This window comes from Pituophis catenifer, unplaced genomic scaffold (genome assembly GCF_029215685.1).
Source record: "Pituophis catenifer annectens isolate HBS135680 unplaced genomic scaffold, rPitCat1.0.hap2 SCAF_9, whole genome shotgun sequence".
Lineage (NCBI taxonomy): Eukaryota > Metazoa > Chordata > Lepidosauria > Squamata > Colubridae > Pituophis > Pituophis catenifer.
The window spans coordinates 4,167,750-4,181,478 of record NW_027256889.1 but is presented as its reverse complement, the minus strand read 5'-3'; the positions used below and the strand labels follow the sequence as shown (position 1 = coordinate 4,181,478).

At 49.0% G+C, this 13,729-nt stretch overlaps 1 protein-coding gene across 1 annotated transcript in view; it reads right to left on the bottom strand.

Annotated features, from left to right (window-relative positions):
- Window positions 1-4,010: 4,010 nt before the first annotated feature.
- Window positions 4,011-13,729, bottom strand: part of BCAM (basal cell adhesion molecule (Lutheran blood group)) — a 65,130-nt gene continuing 55,411 nt past the window's right edge. Inside the window, 9 exon segments of the mRNA XM_070949997.1 lie at window positions 4,011-4,347; window positions 5,485-5,617; window positions 7,085-7,182; window positions 7,184-7,233; window positions 7,459-7,494; window positions 8,226-8,364; window positions 9,757-9,878; window positions 11,769-11,910; window positions 11,964-12,058. Coding sequence (XP_070806098.1) covers window positions 4,342-4,347; window positions 5,485-5,617; window positions 7,085-7,182; window positions 7,184-7,233; window positions 7,459-7,494; window positions 8,226-8,364; window positions 9,757-9,878; window positions 11,769-11,910; window positions 11,964-12,058 — 821 coding nt within the window. The 3' untranslated portion in view covers window positions 4,011-4,341.

Genomic DNA, 13,729 nt, shown 5'->3' with positions numbered 1-13,729 from the left:
CACCATGGTGCAGGAGGCTGACTAGGCCACGCCCACCATGGCCACACACACCCCAGCCACGGGGCAGAGAACCCCTTCCTAAAATTTTTGAAGCCCACCTGTACAATTTTGTTGGGGGAAGTAAAACTAATGAGAAAATGAAAATAAACGACTTTTCTTGCTCGCCGTTGAAGTTTCCTTCCGAGACTCGCAGGAAGGGCAGCCACGAAATAATTTTTTTCTTTTGTGGGTTCTGACAGGGGTTGGACCAGGTCATTCAGCAGCTCCCAGTCACATCCGACGCAGGAGATGAGTCCGGCGGAGACACACCAAGATTCAGGAGTCAAACGGAGGTTATAATCTTTTTTTTTTTTTTTTTAATGGCTAACGTACAGCATAACCTGGCAAAAGGCTGTAGAAAGTAGAAACGTCCGAACGGAGACCCAGGAGCCATGGCACAGACAGGGCGGTAGGAACAGGCGGCCCAGAGGATGGAAGGGGCTGCTAGGTTGCCCAACTGTTTTCTTCCTCCAGGTTGCCAACTGATTGGTTCTCCCGAAAGTGCTATTTTTCAAAAGGACTTTGTTTTTTTTGTTTTTTCCTTGAAGACGTTTCGCTTCTCATCCAAGAAGCTTCTTCTGTTCTGACGGAAGGACTGAAGACGTTTCTTGGACTGAAGTCAGAACCGAGGAAGCTTCTTGGATGAGAAGCGAAATGTCTTCAAGGAAAAATAAAGCCCAATTGCACCTGGGAAATCCTGCTTTCTAGCAAAGCTAAACCGTGCGGCACAGCTGATCGTCGGATCATAGCTTTTTATCACTATCGGTTTGCTGGAACCGGAGCAAACCGGTAGCATTTCACCCCTGCAAGGAGGCTAAAAAAATTCTTTGAAAGGCCACTTAATCCCCAGCTCTCCCCCAAGGGATGCCAAAATCCCAAAAGCAGTGGCCAAATTTCCCAAAAGGACATCAAGGGGAAGGATGGGGAAAATTGCTATTTTATATTTTAAAATGAAACAACCCAGGAATTTGCCGTCGGGACGAAGAGAAAGAGGCCAAAACTTCAACGAGGCTTTTTTAAACATGGGGGGGGGGGGGAAATCAATAGCAACCCTTTGGTCCTTCGTAACCGGGTGTTGATGAACTACATTTCCCAGCAGCTCCAGGGGTTGCTGGGAACGGAAGTCCAATCACATCTGGAAGGCCAGAGAGGTGGTGGGGGGTGGGGGGGAGAAATAAAGGAATATTCCAGCTGCCATTCAAGGCAAAACTCTTTTAAAATTCCCAGCTTTTTTTGCTTTTTATTTTATAAATTGCTTTTTAAAAAAAAAAAAAAACACACACCGGGCCTAGGGGAGCCCCCCATCTCCTAGCCTACTCTTCTTATCCACCGTGGTGTGCCATAGCTCCCGGCTTCAGTCTGTTCTAGGCCGCAACATCATTAAAGGTCTCTAATTATAAAAAAAAGAGAGGCCCAAATATTCCCCCCGCCTCCCCCACAACGCCAGTGTCTCGACCAGACAGTGCAACAGAGAAAGGAAGTGACATATTGCAGGGATGAAGGCAATGTTTTCCAATCTGGGGAAATTTAAAACGAGTGGACTTCAACTCCCAGAATTCCCCAGCCAGCTCTGCTGGCTGGGGAATTCTGGGAATTGAAGTCCACTCTTTTTTAAAAGTTTCCCCAGATTGGGAAACACAGGATTAGAGAACCACTGACAGATCACAATCCTGACAAAAGACAATTTATTCCGAAGAGATTTTGCCATGCACGCAAAAAACGGTATCCTGTAAAAAAAAAAATGCAATATATATAGAAGGAAGAAGATCCACAGATCGGGCGGATTCAAATGCCAGCCCTGTCCGATTCGGGATCAAACCTCAAGAGCAGAGAGACGTGGAGGGAACGGGACACACACACAAAAATACAATTCATTGTCTGTCGTTGCCGTCTTTTTAAAGCCCCCCCCATACCTTCTGCCTGAAAAGACCCTTCCCCAGACCCCTTGAAGCCAAAGCTCTATAAAATAGAAACAAACAGGAATATTTTTTTCCCCCCCGCGATTGCTAATGATCAGATGCGCAGAAAGAAATCGCTTTTCTTGGCAAAGCAGGTCGGAGTAATACGCTCGGCTGATGGTGAGTCAGGATAAATTCATAATACCTTATTGCCACGGGGGGGGGGGGGGGGAGGGGGGGAATAAAATCACAGGGGTTGCGACGGATAGCAATGAGCCTTGGTAGTACAGTGGTCTAAGGCACCCTGTTATTAAGCTGGTTATTAAGACCAGCTGCCTGCAATTACTGCAGGTTCGAATCTCGCCAAGGCTCAAGATTGACTCAGCCTTCCATCCTTTCTAAGGTAGGTGAAATGAGGACCCAGTTTGTGGGGGCAATAAGCTGACTTTGTATAAAATATACAAAAGGATGAAGGCTATTGCTTAATGCATTGTAAGCCACCCTGAGTCTCCAGAGAAGGGCGGCATATAAATCAAATTAAAAAAAAAAAAAAAATGGACTCAGGGGGAAAAAAAAAAATCCATACATTCGAAGCCACTGGCCAAATTCGAAGCCGTTTAGACAGAGGATCAGGAATTGATGGAATCAGCGCTAGGCTAGACCGATAGTCCTCGATTTAGCGACCACAACGGAGCCCCGAATTTACATTGCTAAGTGAGACATTCGTTAAAAGTGAGTTTTGGCCCCCGTTCTACGACGTTTCTGGCCACGTCGGTGAAGTCAACCACTGCAGTGGTTCACTTAGTAACACGGTTGTTAAGTGAATCGGGCTTCCCCGATTGGTAGACTTTGCTTGTTAGAAGGTCGCAAAAGGGAGATACAACCGTCGCGAATATGAATCCACGGCCAAACCTCTGAATTTTGATCACATGATCAATGGGGGAAATGCTGCAATCGTCATAAGTGGTCTTCAGTCACTTTTTTTTCAGCGCCGTTGTCCCTTCCAACGGTCACTAAAAGGAACTGTCATAAGCCGAGGACTACCGGTCTTTGTGGCTTGGTGGGAACGTCATTGCTTGCGCCTTGAATAGATCGCTCCTTTCATGGATCGAATTGCTGTTAAAGCCGAGGCTGAATTCCAAGGCACAAATGCAGAGGGACATACGAGTATGAGGAAGGGTTAAGTATGTCCTCTTTACAACCTGTGGACTTCAATTCCCAGAATTCCTGAGCTCAGGAATTCTGGGAGTTGAAGTCCACAGGTTATAAAGGGGACATAGTACCCTCCTCCCCAGAATAGCAGAGTCGGAGGCCCTATACCAGTGTTTCTCAAACTTGGAAGCTTGAAGATGGGTGGACTTCAACTCCCAGAATCCCCCAGCCAGCGCTGCTGGCTGGGGGATTCTGGGAGTTGAAGTCCACCCATCTTCAAGCTACCAAAGTTGAGAAAAACTGCCCTATCCCATTGCAGACTGGTTGTCCAATCTTGTCTTTTAAAAAAAACAAAAACAAAACTCCAGCGGTGGAGCCCCCCACAACTTCTGGAGGCAAGCGGTGCAATTCCACCGGTTAATCGCACCAGGAGGAGTGGGAGAAGAATGCTTGCTAGAGAGATCTACAGGTGAGTGACGGGCCCTCCGAGAACGGCAAGCTGCGAGAGGGTCAAAACTGAGAGATGAGGACATCTCTCGGAGGCTGGCTTTTGGGGCATGCATAAACACTGAGCAAACACGGGGCAGACAGGTGTGCCCAGGAACACCGGAGAATGTACACACAGGATCGTGCCAAAGGTTTGCGTGACTCGCTTTCGGAGTGAGCGGGAGGGTTAACCAAACACAGTTCGTTTTAGATCGTAGGTAACCGGCAGAGACGGGCTTGCTGAAAGTTGGTTTAAAAAAAAAAAGGAAAAAAAAAAAAAAAGGAACGTCGAACATCGATGGGTTAGCAACTTCTGGAAAGTTGGTTTGTCTCCCTGACAATAAATGTGTCTGTGGGCGACTTTATTTAGGAAATGCTGGAAGCTAAACACGGAGCGTCTGTCCAGATAATTGTCAGTTCCTTTTTTTAAAAAAAAAACAAAACAAAGCCAAAAAAATTAAAAATAAAAATAAACATCACCTCCAAAATGTGGTATTTTTAAAGGAGGAAGAAGTAGTTGGCAGAATAGCTCTCCCCTCCCTTTGGCCTCTCCACCTCTCCGGACACAAAGTCTAGGTGAGAAGGAAGCCCCTTGCCTCCACGGAGAGGGAAGGAGGAGGGTGGGGGAGGGAAGGAGGGAGGGAGGGAGGGGGAGGGCTGTCATGCCCTGGCAGGATCCTCTCCAGAATCTTCTCCATCCATTGTGGGTGGTACAGAATGGGAAGGGGCCTCCCTTGGAAGAAGACAGGTCCAGCCTTCCCTCTGCTCAGCACTGCGAAGGAGGGAAGGGAAGGCGATTGGGAGGGAGGGAGGGAGGAAGAGGGGAAGGAAGGAAGATATGGAAGAGAGAAAGCAAGGGAGGGAGGGAGGGAGGGAGGAAGGAAGGAAGGAAGGAAGGAAGGAAGGAAGGAAGGAAGGAAGGAAGGAAGGAAGAAATGGAAGAGGGGAGGGAGGGAGGGAGGAAGATGTGGAAGAGGGGAAGGAAAGAGGATTTGGAAGAGGGAGGGAAGGGAGATTTGGAAGAGAGAAGGAAGGAAGGAAGGAAGGAAGGAAGGAAGGAAGGAAGGAAGGAAGGAAGGAAGGAAAGAAGGAGGGAGGGAGGGAGGATGATTTTGAAGAGGAATGGGAGGGAGGATTTGGAAGAAGGAAAAGGCAGGAAGGAGGATTTGGAAGAGAGAAAAGAAGGAAGGAAGGAAGGAAGGAAAGAAGGGGGAAGGAAGAGATGGAAGAGATGGAAGAGAGAAAGGGAGGGAGGGAGGAAGGAAGGAAGAAAGATATGGAAGAGGGAAAGGAAGGGAGGAAGGAGAATATGGAAGAGAGGAGGGAGGGAGGAAGGAAGATGTGGAAGAGGGGAAGGAAGGAGAATTTTGAAGAGGGAGGGAAGGAAGGGAGGAAGATTTGGAAGAGAGAAGGAAGGAAGGAAGGAAGGAAGGAAGGAAGGAAGGAAGGAAGGAAGGAGGAGGATTTGGAAGAGGGGAGGGAGGAAGCAAGGAGCATTTGGAAGAAGGAGGGAGGGAAAGAAGAGGGATTGGAGGAACAAGGGAAGGGAGAGAAGGAAAGGAGGAAGAAAAGACGGCATTAATTCACACTCCATTGTCCTCCTTTGCCTTGCCCCAATCTCTCCTTTCCCCCTAATCCTGCAAGCACACCAGATAGATGGGACTTCAATTCCCAGGATTCTTAACTGGCAGCTTGGCCATTGCTGGGAATTCTGGGAACTTAAGGCCCCGCCCCTTAAGGGAGGGTCTGGAGGAGCCAAGCATGGCTGGCTCGGGAATTCTGGGAGTTGAAGTCCACAAGTCTTAAAAAGGGCCAAGGTTTCCCACCCCTTCCTGCTGCAAAGGCTGTCACTCTGAAGCTTAAAGGGCTGGGGGTCTCTTATCCTTGGCCCACCCAGCCCCCTCCTCACCTCATTCGTCCCGCCTCCTCCTCCTCTACCGCCACCACCGCCGCCTCCGGGACTCAGCAGCCCCGTCTGTTCGTTCCGCCTGTCAGCCTTCATCTCCACCACGGTGTTATCCGGAGTCCCTTCCTTGGGGGTCCTGAACGCAGAAGAAAACCACCCCCTAATTTCAACATGCGTTCTTCAAACTAGAATCAAACACCCCGTGACGGACAAGCAAATATAAACAGCCAGAAACGTTCATTCCCCCCCCCACACACACCCCGCGCTTGATGATGTTATGGAGGTCGGTAATGTAATGGAGAAAGCTCAGAGCACATCCAAGAAGAGCCTTCACATTTGCTCTCTCTCCCTTCCCCTCTTCTCCCGTCCTTCTCTCCCCTCCCTTTCCCTCTCCTCTCCTCCCTCTCTCCCTTTCCTTCCCCTTTGCTCTCTCCCTTTCCCCTCTCATCTCCACCCTCTCTTCCTTTTCTTCCCTTCCCCTCTCCTCTCTTTTTCCCTTCCACTTTCCTTTCTCCTCTCCTCCAGCTCTCCCCTCCACTTCAGGTCTCCTCCCTTCCCTTCCCTTCCCTTCCGTTCCCCTCTCCTCTTCTCTCTCCCCTCTCCTTTGCTCTTTCCCTTCCCTCTCTCCCTTCCTTTTCCCTCTCCTCTCCTCCCTCTCTTCCTTCCCTTCCCTGCCTCTCCTCTTTCTCCCTTCCCCTTTTGCTCTTCCCCTTTCCTCTCTCTCCTCTTTTTCCCTCTCCCTTTTCTTCCCTTCCCCTCTCCTCTCTCTTTCCCTTCCACTTCCCTTTCTCCTCTCCTCCAGCTCTCCCCTCCCCTTTGCCATTTCCCCTCCCCTTCTCTTCCTCCCCCTCCCTGCCTCTCTCTCCCCCTCCCCTTTGCTCTTTCCCTTCCCTCTCTCTCCTCTTTTTCCCTCTCCTCTCCTCTCCTCCCTCTCTTCCTTCCCTCCACTGCCTCTCCTCTTTCTCCCTTCCCCTTTGCTCCTTCCCCTTTCCTCTCTCTCCTCTTTTTCCCTCTCCTCTCCTCCCTCTCTCCCTTTTCTTCCCTTCCCCTCTCCTCTCTCTTTCCCTTCCACTTTCTTTCTCCTCTCCTCCAGCTCTCCCCTCCACTTCAGGTCCCCTCCCTCTCTCCCTCTCCTCTCTTCCCTTCCCTTTCCCTCCCCTCCCTTTGCTCTTTCCCTTCCCTTCCTTCCCCTCCCTGCCTCTCTCTCCCTCCCCTTTGCTCTTTCCCTTTCCCTTATCCCCTCCTTTCCCCTCTCCTCTCCTCCCTCTCTCCCTTCCCTTCCCTGCCTCTCCTCTCTCTCCCCTCCCTTTTCCCTCTCCCCCCTTCTCTTCCCTTGTCTTCCCTCCCTCTCCCCTTCCCCTCTCTCCCTTCCATCCCCCCCCTCCCTGCCTCTCTCCCTCCTTCCTCTCCTCTCTCCCCATGCCTTAGAGCGTTGCTGGCTGGGGGATTCTGGGAGTTGAAGTCCACCCATCTTCAAGCTTCCAAGGTTGAGAAACACTGCCTTAGAGGAATTTTAAGGGGGAAATTTTAAGTGGGGAAACCGTTTCCCCACACCACCTTAGAACACCGATTCGGGCTGCCCAGCGCGACGGGTGTCACTCACAGCGATCTTTTCTCTCCCCGGCTGCAGGGCAAGTGACCCCGGCGTTGCATGAAGTAGAAGAAGCCCACGATCAGGAGAAGGATCAGGACGCAGACGCACCACCGCAATCACCGCCACCGTGCTTCCAGTTTGACCCTGTTCCTCCTCCACTGTTGGGGAGGGGGGGGGGAGAGAAAGTGGGGGGGGGTGGGGGGGGGCACCGGTGAAACCAAAGAAGATTTGGGCACCCTCAGGTCCTCCATGGCTGTCTTGGCGGAACGGCTAACTTGGGGTTTTCTAGCTGCGTCCGACTACAACTCCCATCATCCTCATCCACCGCCCTTTCCAATTAGCACAAAAACAGAAAGGGAGAAAGGGGGAAAGAAAATACTTACAAGCCGGCTTCGAAGAGACGGAGGGTGTTGGAGTAACTACAAGGTGAGAGAGCGAGAGAGATTAGTAAGCAAAGTGCACCCCAAAATCTAACCAGGGTTTCTCAAACTTTGGCAACTTTTAAGGTACAGGTAGTCCTCGACTTATGACGGTCGTATCCCCGTGGTCAAAATTCGGGCAACCAGCATGTATTTATGATATTTGCAACACCATTGCAATATAAAATATCTAATCACACCCTCAATTGTAGTAAGGAGTATCTGTAGCTCAGGGTTCAGCTGTTGGGTTAATTTATATGTTAAATTTACAGATCGTCCTCGACTTAATGACTGCAATTTGAGCCCCACATTTCTGTTGTTAAGCGAGACATTTGTTAAGGGAGTTTTGCCCCGTTGTTCGACCTAATTTTTTGCCACAGTTGTTGTTAAGTGAACTCCTGCAACTTAGTAACACGGTTGTTAAGTGAATCTGGCTTTGCTTATCGGAAGGTCGCAAAACGGATACTGCGACCGTCATAAAGGTGAGTCGGTGGCCAGGCGTCTGAATTTTGATCGCATGACCGCGGGGGAAGGCGCATCGGTCGTCAGTGTGAAAAAGGGTCGTGAGTCACTTTTTTTTCAGGGCCGTTGTAACTTTGGACGGTCGCTAAATGAACCATCGTAAGTCGAGGACTTACCTGTATCTGAACATTTTGCCCACTCACAGCCCACCCGTGCATACCTACAACCACAAACAGGCACACAGCAGACCAAAAAAAGGAGTTTCTTACCCATTTTCAGCTCTAAGTTCTTTTTGACCGAGCCATACTTGTTCTCTGCTGTGCACTGAACTCCGCTTTGGATTAGTTTGGGGGTCAGTTCCACTAACAATTCAGCAATATATTTATTTGACGAGTGTTTTACGGGCGCCTGGAGAGAGACAGAGGGAGAGGGAGGGAGGGAGGGAGGGAGGGAGGGAGGGAGGGAGAGAGAGAGAGAGAGAGAGAGAGAGAGAGAGAGTGTCAAAAAAGGATTTTTCACATTTCCATTTGCTTCCACCAGCCTGCCTGCCTAGTTGGTAAAACAGACAGAACTATTGCTGGCATTCATAGCGATAGCACTATAGCTCTTAAGACTTATAGACCGCTTCATGGGCGGTCTAAGCAGTTTATAGAGTCAGCATCTTGCCCCCAACAATCTGGGTCCTTCCTCATTTGACCGACCTCGGAAAGAGGGAAGGCTGAGACAACTTTGAGATGGTCAGGATCGAACTGCTAGCAGTGGGCAAAATTAGCCTGCAATTCTACATTCTAACCACTAAGCAACATGGAAGTGGGGGGAGGAAAGAAGGGAGGAAGGAAGGACAAAGGGGAAGGGAGGGAGGGGAGGGTAAAGGAAGAGCAATAGCATCTAGACTTATATACCGCTTATATAGTGCTTTCCAACCCTCTCTAAGAAGTTTACAGAGTCAGCCTATTGCCCCCAACAATCTGGGTCCTCATTTGACTGACCTCAGAAGGACGGAAGGCTGAGTCAATCTTCAGCCAGTCAGGATCGAACTCATGGCAGTCGGCAGAATTAGCCTGCAATACTGCATTCTAACCACTGCGTCACCGCAGCTCTTAACAATACGCTAAGCCTGAAAACTTTTTTAATAGATGCCGCTATTAAAATACTACTGCCATCGATATAGATGCAGGTAGTCCTCAACTTATGACCATGGTGGAGCCCAGAATTATGGTCGTAAGTTGTGCCAGCCGTTAAGTGAGTCCTCAACATGAGTGACCTCATATTTTTGCAGCAGCAGCCGTTAAGTGAATGCTGTGGTTGTTAAGCAAACCACTGTTCGCAATGGGTGTTTTTTAGGGGAAGAAACCAGAAGTACATGCCGGTTTCAAAAAATGCAAAAAAATGCAAAAAAATCCAACCATAATAAATCTCAGTCAAATTTCAGTTGTAAGTACTTTTGAGGGGATCCGCCAGAACTTTGGACGGTCCCTAAGTGAGGACTATTGTACACCCTCCATTCAAGTCCTTTGATTTTTTTCATCTGCCTTAAATAGGATGACCGTAATTTCTTGGAAAAAAAATCAAGGATAAATCTAGAAAGCTGGCAAATCTGAAACAAAATCATTAGAGTAAAAAAACTCTAATCATTCACGTTTATAACTTCTGTTTAGCAAAGTGAGGACTTTAGATAAGGGCATACAGAATTGCGTCTGTTTACCAAATATATTTTGAAAACCTTGCACCCTAAAGAGCGTCGAGTGATGAGGAAGAGATCTTGTTGTTTGGTGTTTGCCAGGCCTTGGACGGACTCACCTTGCCACCAGGTATACTCCATCTGATCTCTGGCGGAGGATGGCCTAAAACGGTACAGGTGAGCTTCACTGTCTGGTCCAGCTCTTGGATGATGGTTTGTTGAATTTCTACCTCTGGCTTTCCTGTATGAGAGAGTGAGAGTGAGACAGAGAGAGAGAAAGGGAGGGAGTGTGAGAGAGAGACAGAGAGAGAGAGAGAGAAAGGGAAGGAGTGTGAGAGAGAGACAGAGAGAGAGAGAAAGGGAGGGAGGGAGAGACAGAGACAGGGAGGGAGGGAGTGTGAGAGAGAGACAGAGAGAGAGAAAGGGAGGGAGTGTGAGAGAGAGACAGAGAGAGAGAGAAAGGGAAGGAGTGTGAGAGAGAGACAGAGAGAGAGAGAAAGGGAGGGAGGGAGGGAGAGAGAGACAGAGAAAGGGAGGGAGTGTGAGAGAGAGACAGAGAGAGAGAGAAAGGGAAGGAGTGTGAGAGAGAGACAGAGAGAGAGAGAAAGGGAGGGAGGGAGGGAGAGAGAGACAGAGAGAAAGGGAGGGAGTGTGAGAGAGAGACAGAGAGAGAGAAAGGGAAGGAGTGTGAGAGAGAGACAGAGAGAGAGAGAGAAAGGGAGGGAGGGAGAGACAGAGACAGGGAGTGTGAGAGAGAGACAGAGAGAAAGGGAGGGAGTGTGAGAGAGAGACAGAGAGAGAGAGAAAGGGAAGGAGTGTGAGAGAGAGAGATAGGGAGGGAGGGAGAGACAGAGACAGAGACAGGGAGGGAGGGAGTGTGAGAGAGAGACAGAGAGAGGGAGAAGGAGGGAGAGAAAGAGGGAGGGAGGGAGGGAGAGACAGAGAGGGAGACGGAAGGAGGGAGAGAGAGATGGAGATGGACGGACAATTGGCCCCTATCTAACAAAATGAAATTCAATGGTGAAAAAAGTCAGGTTCTACATTGAGACTAGAAAAACCAAATGCACAGGTATAGTAAAGATGGCACCAGTAGTAACTGTGAGAGGGATTTTGGAGTCTTAGTGGACAACCACTTAAACATGAGCCAGCTGTGTGCAGCAGCTGCCAAAAAGCCAAACCAATCCTAGGCTGCATCAACAGAGGGATAGAATCAAGATCGCATGAAGTGTTAATACCACTTTATAAGGCCTTGGTAAAGCCACACTTGGAATCCTGCATCCAGTTTTGGTCGCCCCGATGTAAAAAAAGATGCTGAGACTCTAGAAAGAGTGCAGAGAAGAGCAACGAAGATGAATAGGGGACTGGAGGCTAAAACATATGAAGAACGGTTGCAGGAACTGGGGATGTCTAGTTTGATGAAAAGAAGGACGAGGGGAGACATGATAGCAGTCTTCCGATATCTCAGGGGCTGCCCCAAAGAAGAGGGAGTCAAGCTGTTCTCCAAAGCACCTGAGGGCAGGACAAGAAGCAATGGGTGGAAACCAATCAAGGACAAAATCAACTTAGAACTAAGGAGAAATTTCCTGACAGTGAGAACAATTAATCAATGGAACAACTTTGCCTCCAGAAGTTGTGGGTGGAGATTTTTAAGAAGAGATTGGACAATTTGTCTGAAATGGCAGAGGGGTTTCCTGCCTTAAGCCTCCAAGGTCCCTTCCAAGACTGTTATTCTGGCATCCCAGTGCTCAAAGTTATAAGGCTGGGGCTCCAAAAAATGTGAATAGTAGATTAAGTAAACTAGTTGGAATGCGTGTGTGTACACGCGAGTCAGAGGGAAGGGAAAGGATCTGACTTCTAACCCCCGTCCTCACCCCCTGAGCTATGTTGTCTGACAGTTCCTACTAATCTTCACAGCCTCGCCAGCGCTGTCTCGTCTCATCTTTCTAGGAAAAGCTGTGTAAAGAATAACCTCTGAACGAAAAGCGTCACACCTCGACAAATGTGTGGGCCAAACTGTTTACAAAAGGAAAGTTATCTAGGCCAGTGGTTACCAACTGGTGGTCCGTGGACCATTGGTGGTCGGCAAGAAAATATTGGTGGTCCGCAGAAACCTACCTACCTACCTACCTACCTTCTACAATAACTTGGATGGACTCGTTCTGTTTCAGCCCGGAGATGCTGGGTACGGAAGCCTCACAGACATATGTGCCTGCCATGGAGTATGTCAGATCTGTCAGCGATAGAGTCTCGCCGGTCCCCATCTGCTGCCTTCCCTGCAGGAGAAATTTAAAAAAATAAAATAAAAATAAAAGATTGCTGCTGTTACCCCAGATGTGATTCCCTGCCTCGGGTCCTCCAGAGGAGATAACCGTCTCAAGTCAATCAAGTTCAAAATGCAGAACGGGGTCTTTTCTTTTTGCACTGGGGGGTCCATATCTCGAAACGATGGCTGGAAAATTGAATCCAACGGAGTCTTATCGCTCCTACTAGGAAAGTTTCAAAGGGGTGTGTTTGTGTGTGTGAGTATGTGAGTGTGTGTTTCTATTATTTGCCCAAAGGGTCTGTGTTTGCGTGCGTAAGAGAGTTTCTACTACAGTGATGGCTAACCTTTTTGACATCGCGTGCCGAAAGCGGGGGGGAGCGCAGGGGGCCATGCGCACGCTTGTCCACACCCATAATTCAATGCGCCCCATCCCCCTGAGCCCCCCCCCCCGCTTTTGGCACGCGATGGCACCGTGGGCCCAGTAGGCCCGTTTTTTTGCCCTTCCCAGGCTCCAGAGCCTTTCTAGGAGCCTGGGGAGGGCAAAAAAACAGCCTTCCCCACCCCCCTGGAGGCCCTCCGGAGGCCAGAAACAGCCTGTTTCTGGACTTCTGGTGGGCCCAGAAGGCCTGAAAATCAGCTGGCCAGGGCGCACATGTGCGCTGGACCTGAGCTAGGGCAACACTCGCGTGCCTACTGATATGGCTCCACGTGCACCGGTTCGCCATCACGGTTCTACTATTTGCCCTATTTGTGTTTGTGTGTGTGTGTGTGTGTGAGAGAGAGAGAGAGAAAGAAAGAGTGTTTCTACTATTTGCCTCATAAAAGGGTTGTGTATTTATGCGTGTGTGTCTTTCTATTCTTTGTCCAAAGGGGTATGGTTTGTGTGTGTGTGTGTGTGTGTGTGTGTGTGTGTGTGTGTGTGTGTGTGTTGTATGTGAAGAATTCACTTCCGAAGCGATTCAAGGAAATGGAAAGAGACCCCCAGCCCTTATTCTGTTGCTCCTACTAGGAAAGTTCATGGAAAACGCATCGGCTTCTGTGAGATCGTGCCTTTCCGTAAAATCTATCGGTGGGAAAAGGGGCGCTATCGATTCTTCCGGATTCCTTGCTTTTAGAGATTTAACGTAGCTTTTCGTTTACGAGACCAGCACTAAAACCGGTATCCGAAGCAGGTAGTATCCATTCCAAACCATTTCCCATCTCGCCAGAGTGTCATCTCTTTAGACATCTCTCGTCTTGTCTGATCCGCCTGGCAGAGTGGAGGGATTGTAGAGGAAGGGATCAGAAGAGAGTAGCCATGTGTATTTTTTTTTTTAATTTTGATTTATATGCCGCCCCTTCTCCGGAGACTCAGGGCGGCTTACAGTGCGTTAAGCAATAGCCTTCATCCTTTTGTATATTTATACAAAGTCAGCTTATTGCCCCCACAAACTGGGTCCTCATTTCACCTACCTTAGAAAGGATGGAAGGCTGAGTCAACCTTGAGCCTTGGCGAGATTCGAACCCTGCAGTAATTGCAGGCAGCTGGTCTTAATAACCAGCTTAATAACAGGGTGCCTTAAACCCCTGTACTACCAAGGCTCTTTCCCCATTGTCTGCCTGTTTATTCTCTTTTAATCCCTTCCTCTCCAATGAATGTCAATACAAACATTAATTTCTTTCTTGGTAATTATCCCGGCACTAAGGTAAGCAATCTAACGGGCAGGGGAGCAGGGAAAATAAAAGCTGAAGTAAAATTGTAAGCAGTCACATGATTTCCCTCCTAGCTTTCTCATGATTTCCCTCATTTAGTGACCAGGTCCCAGCTGTGCTCACTAAGTAAGGACTTG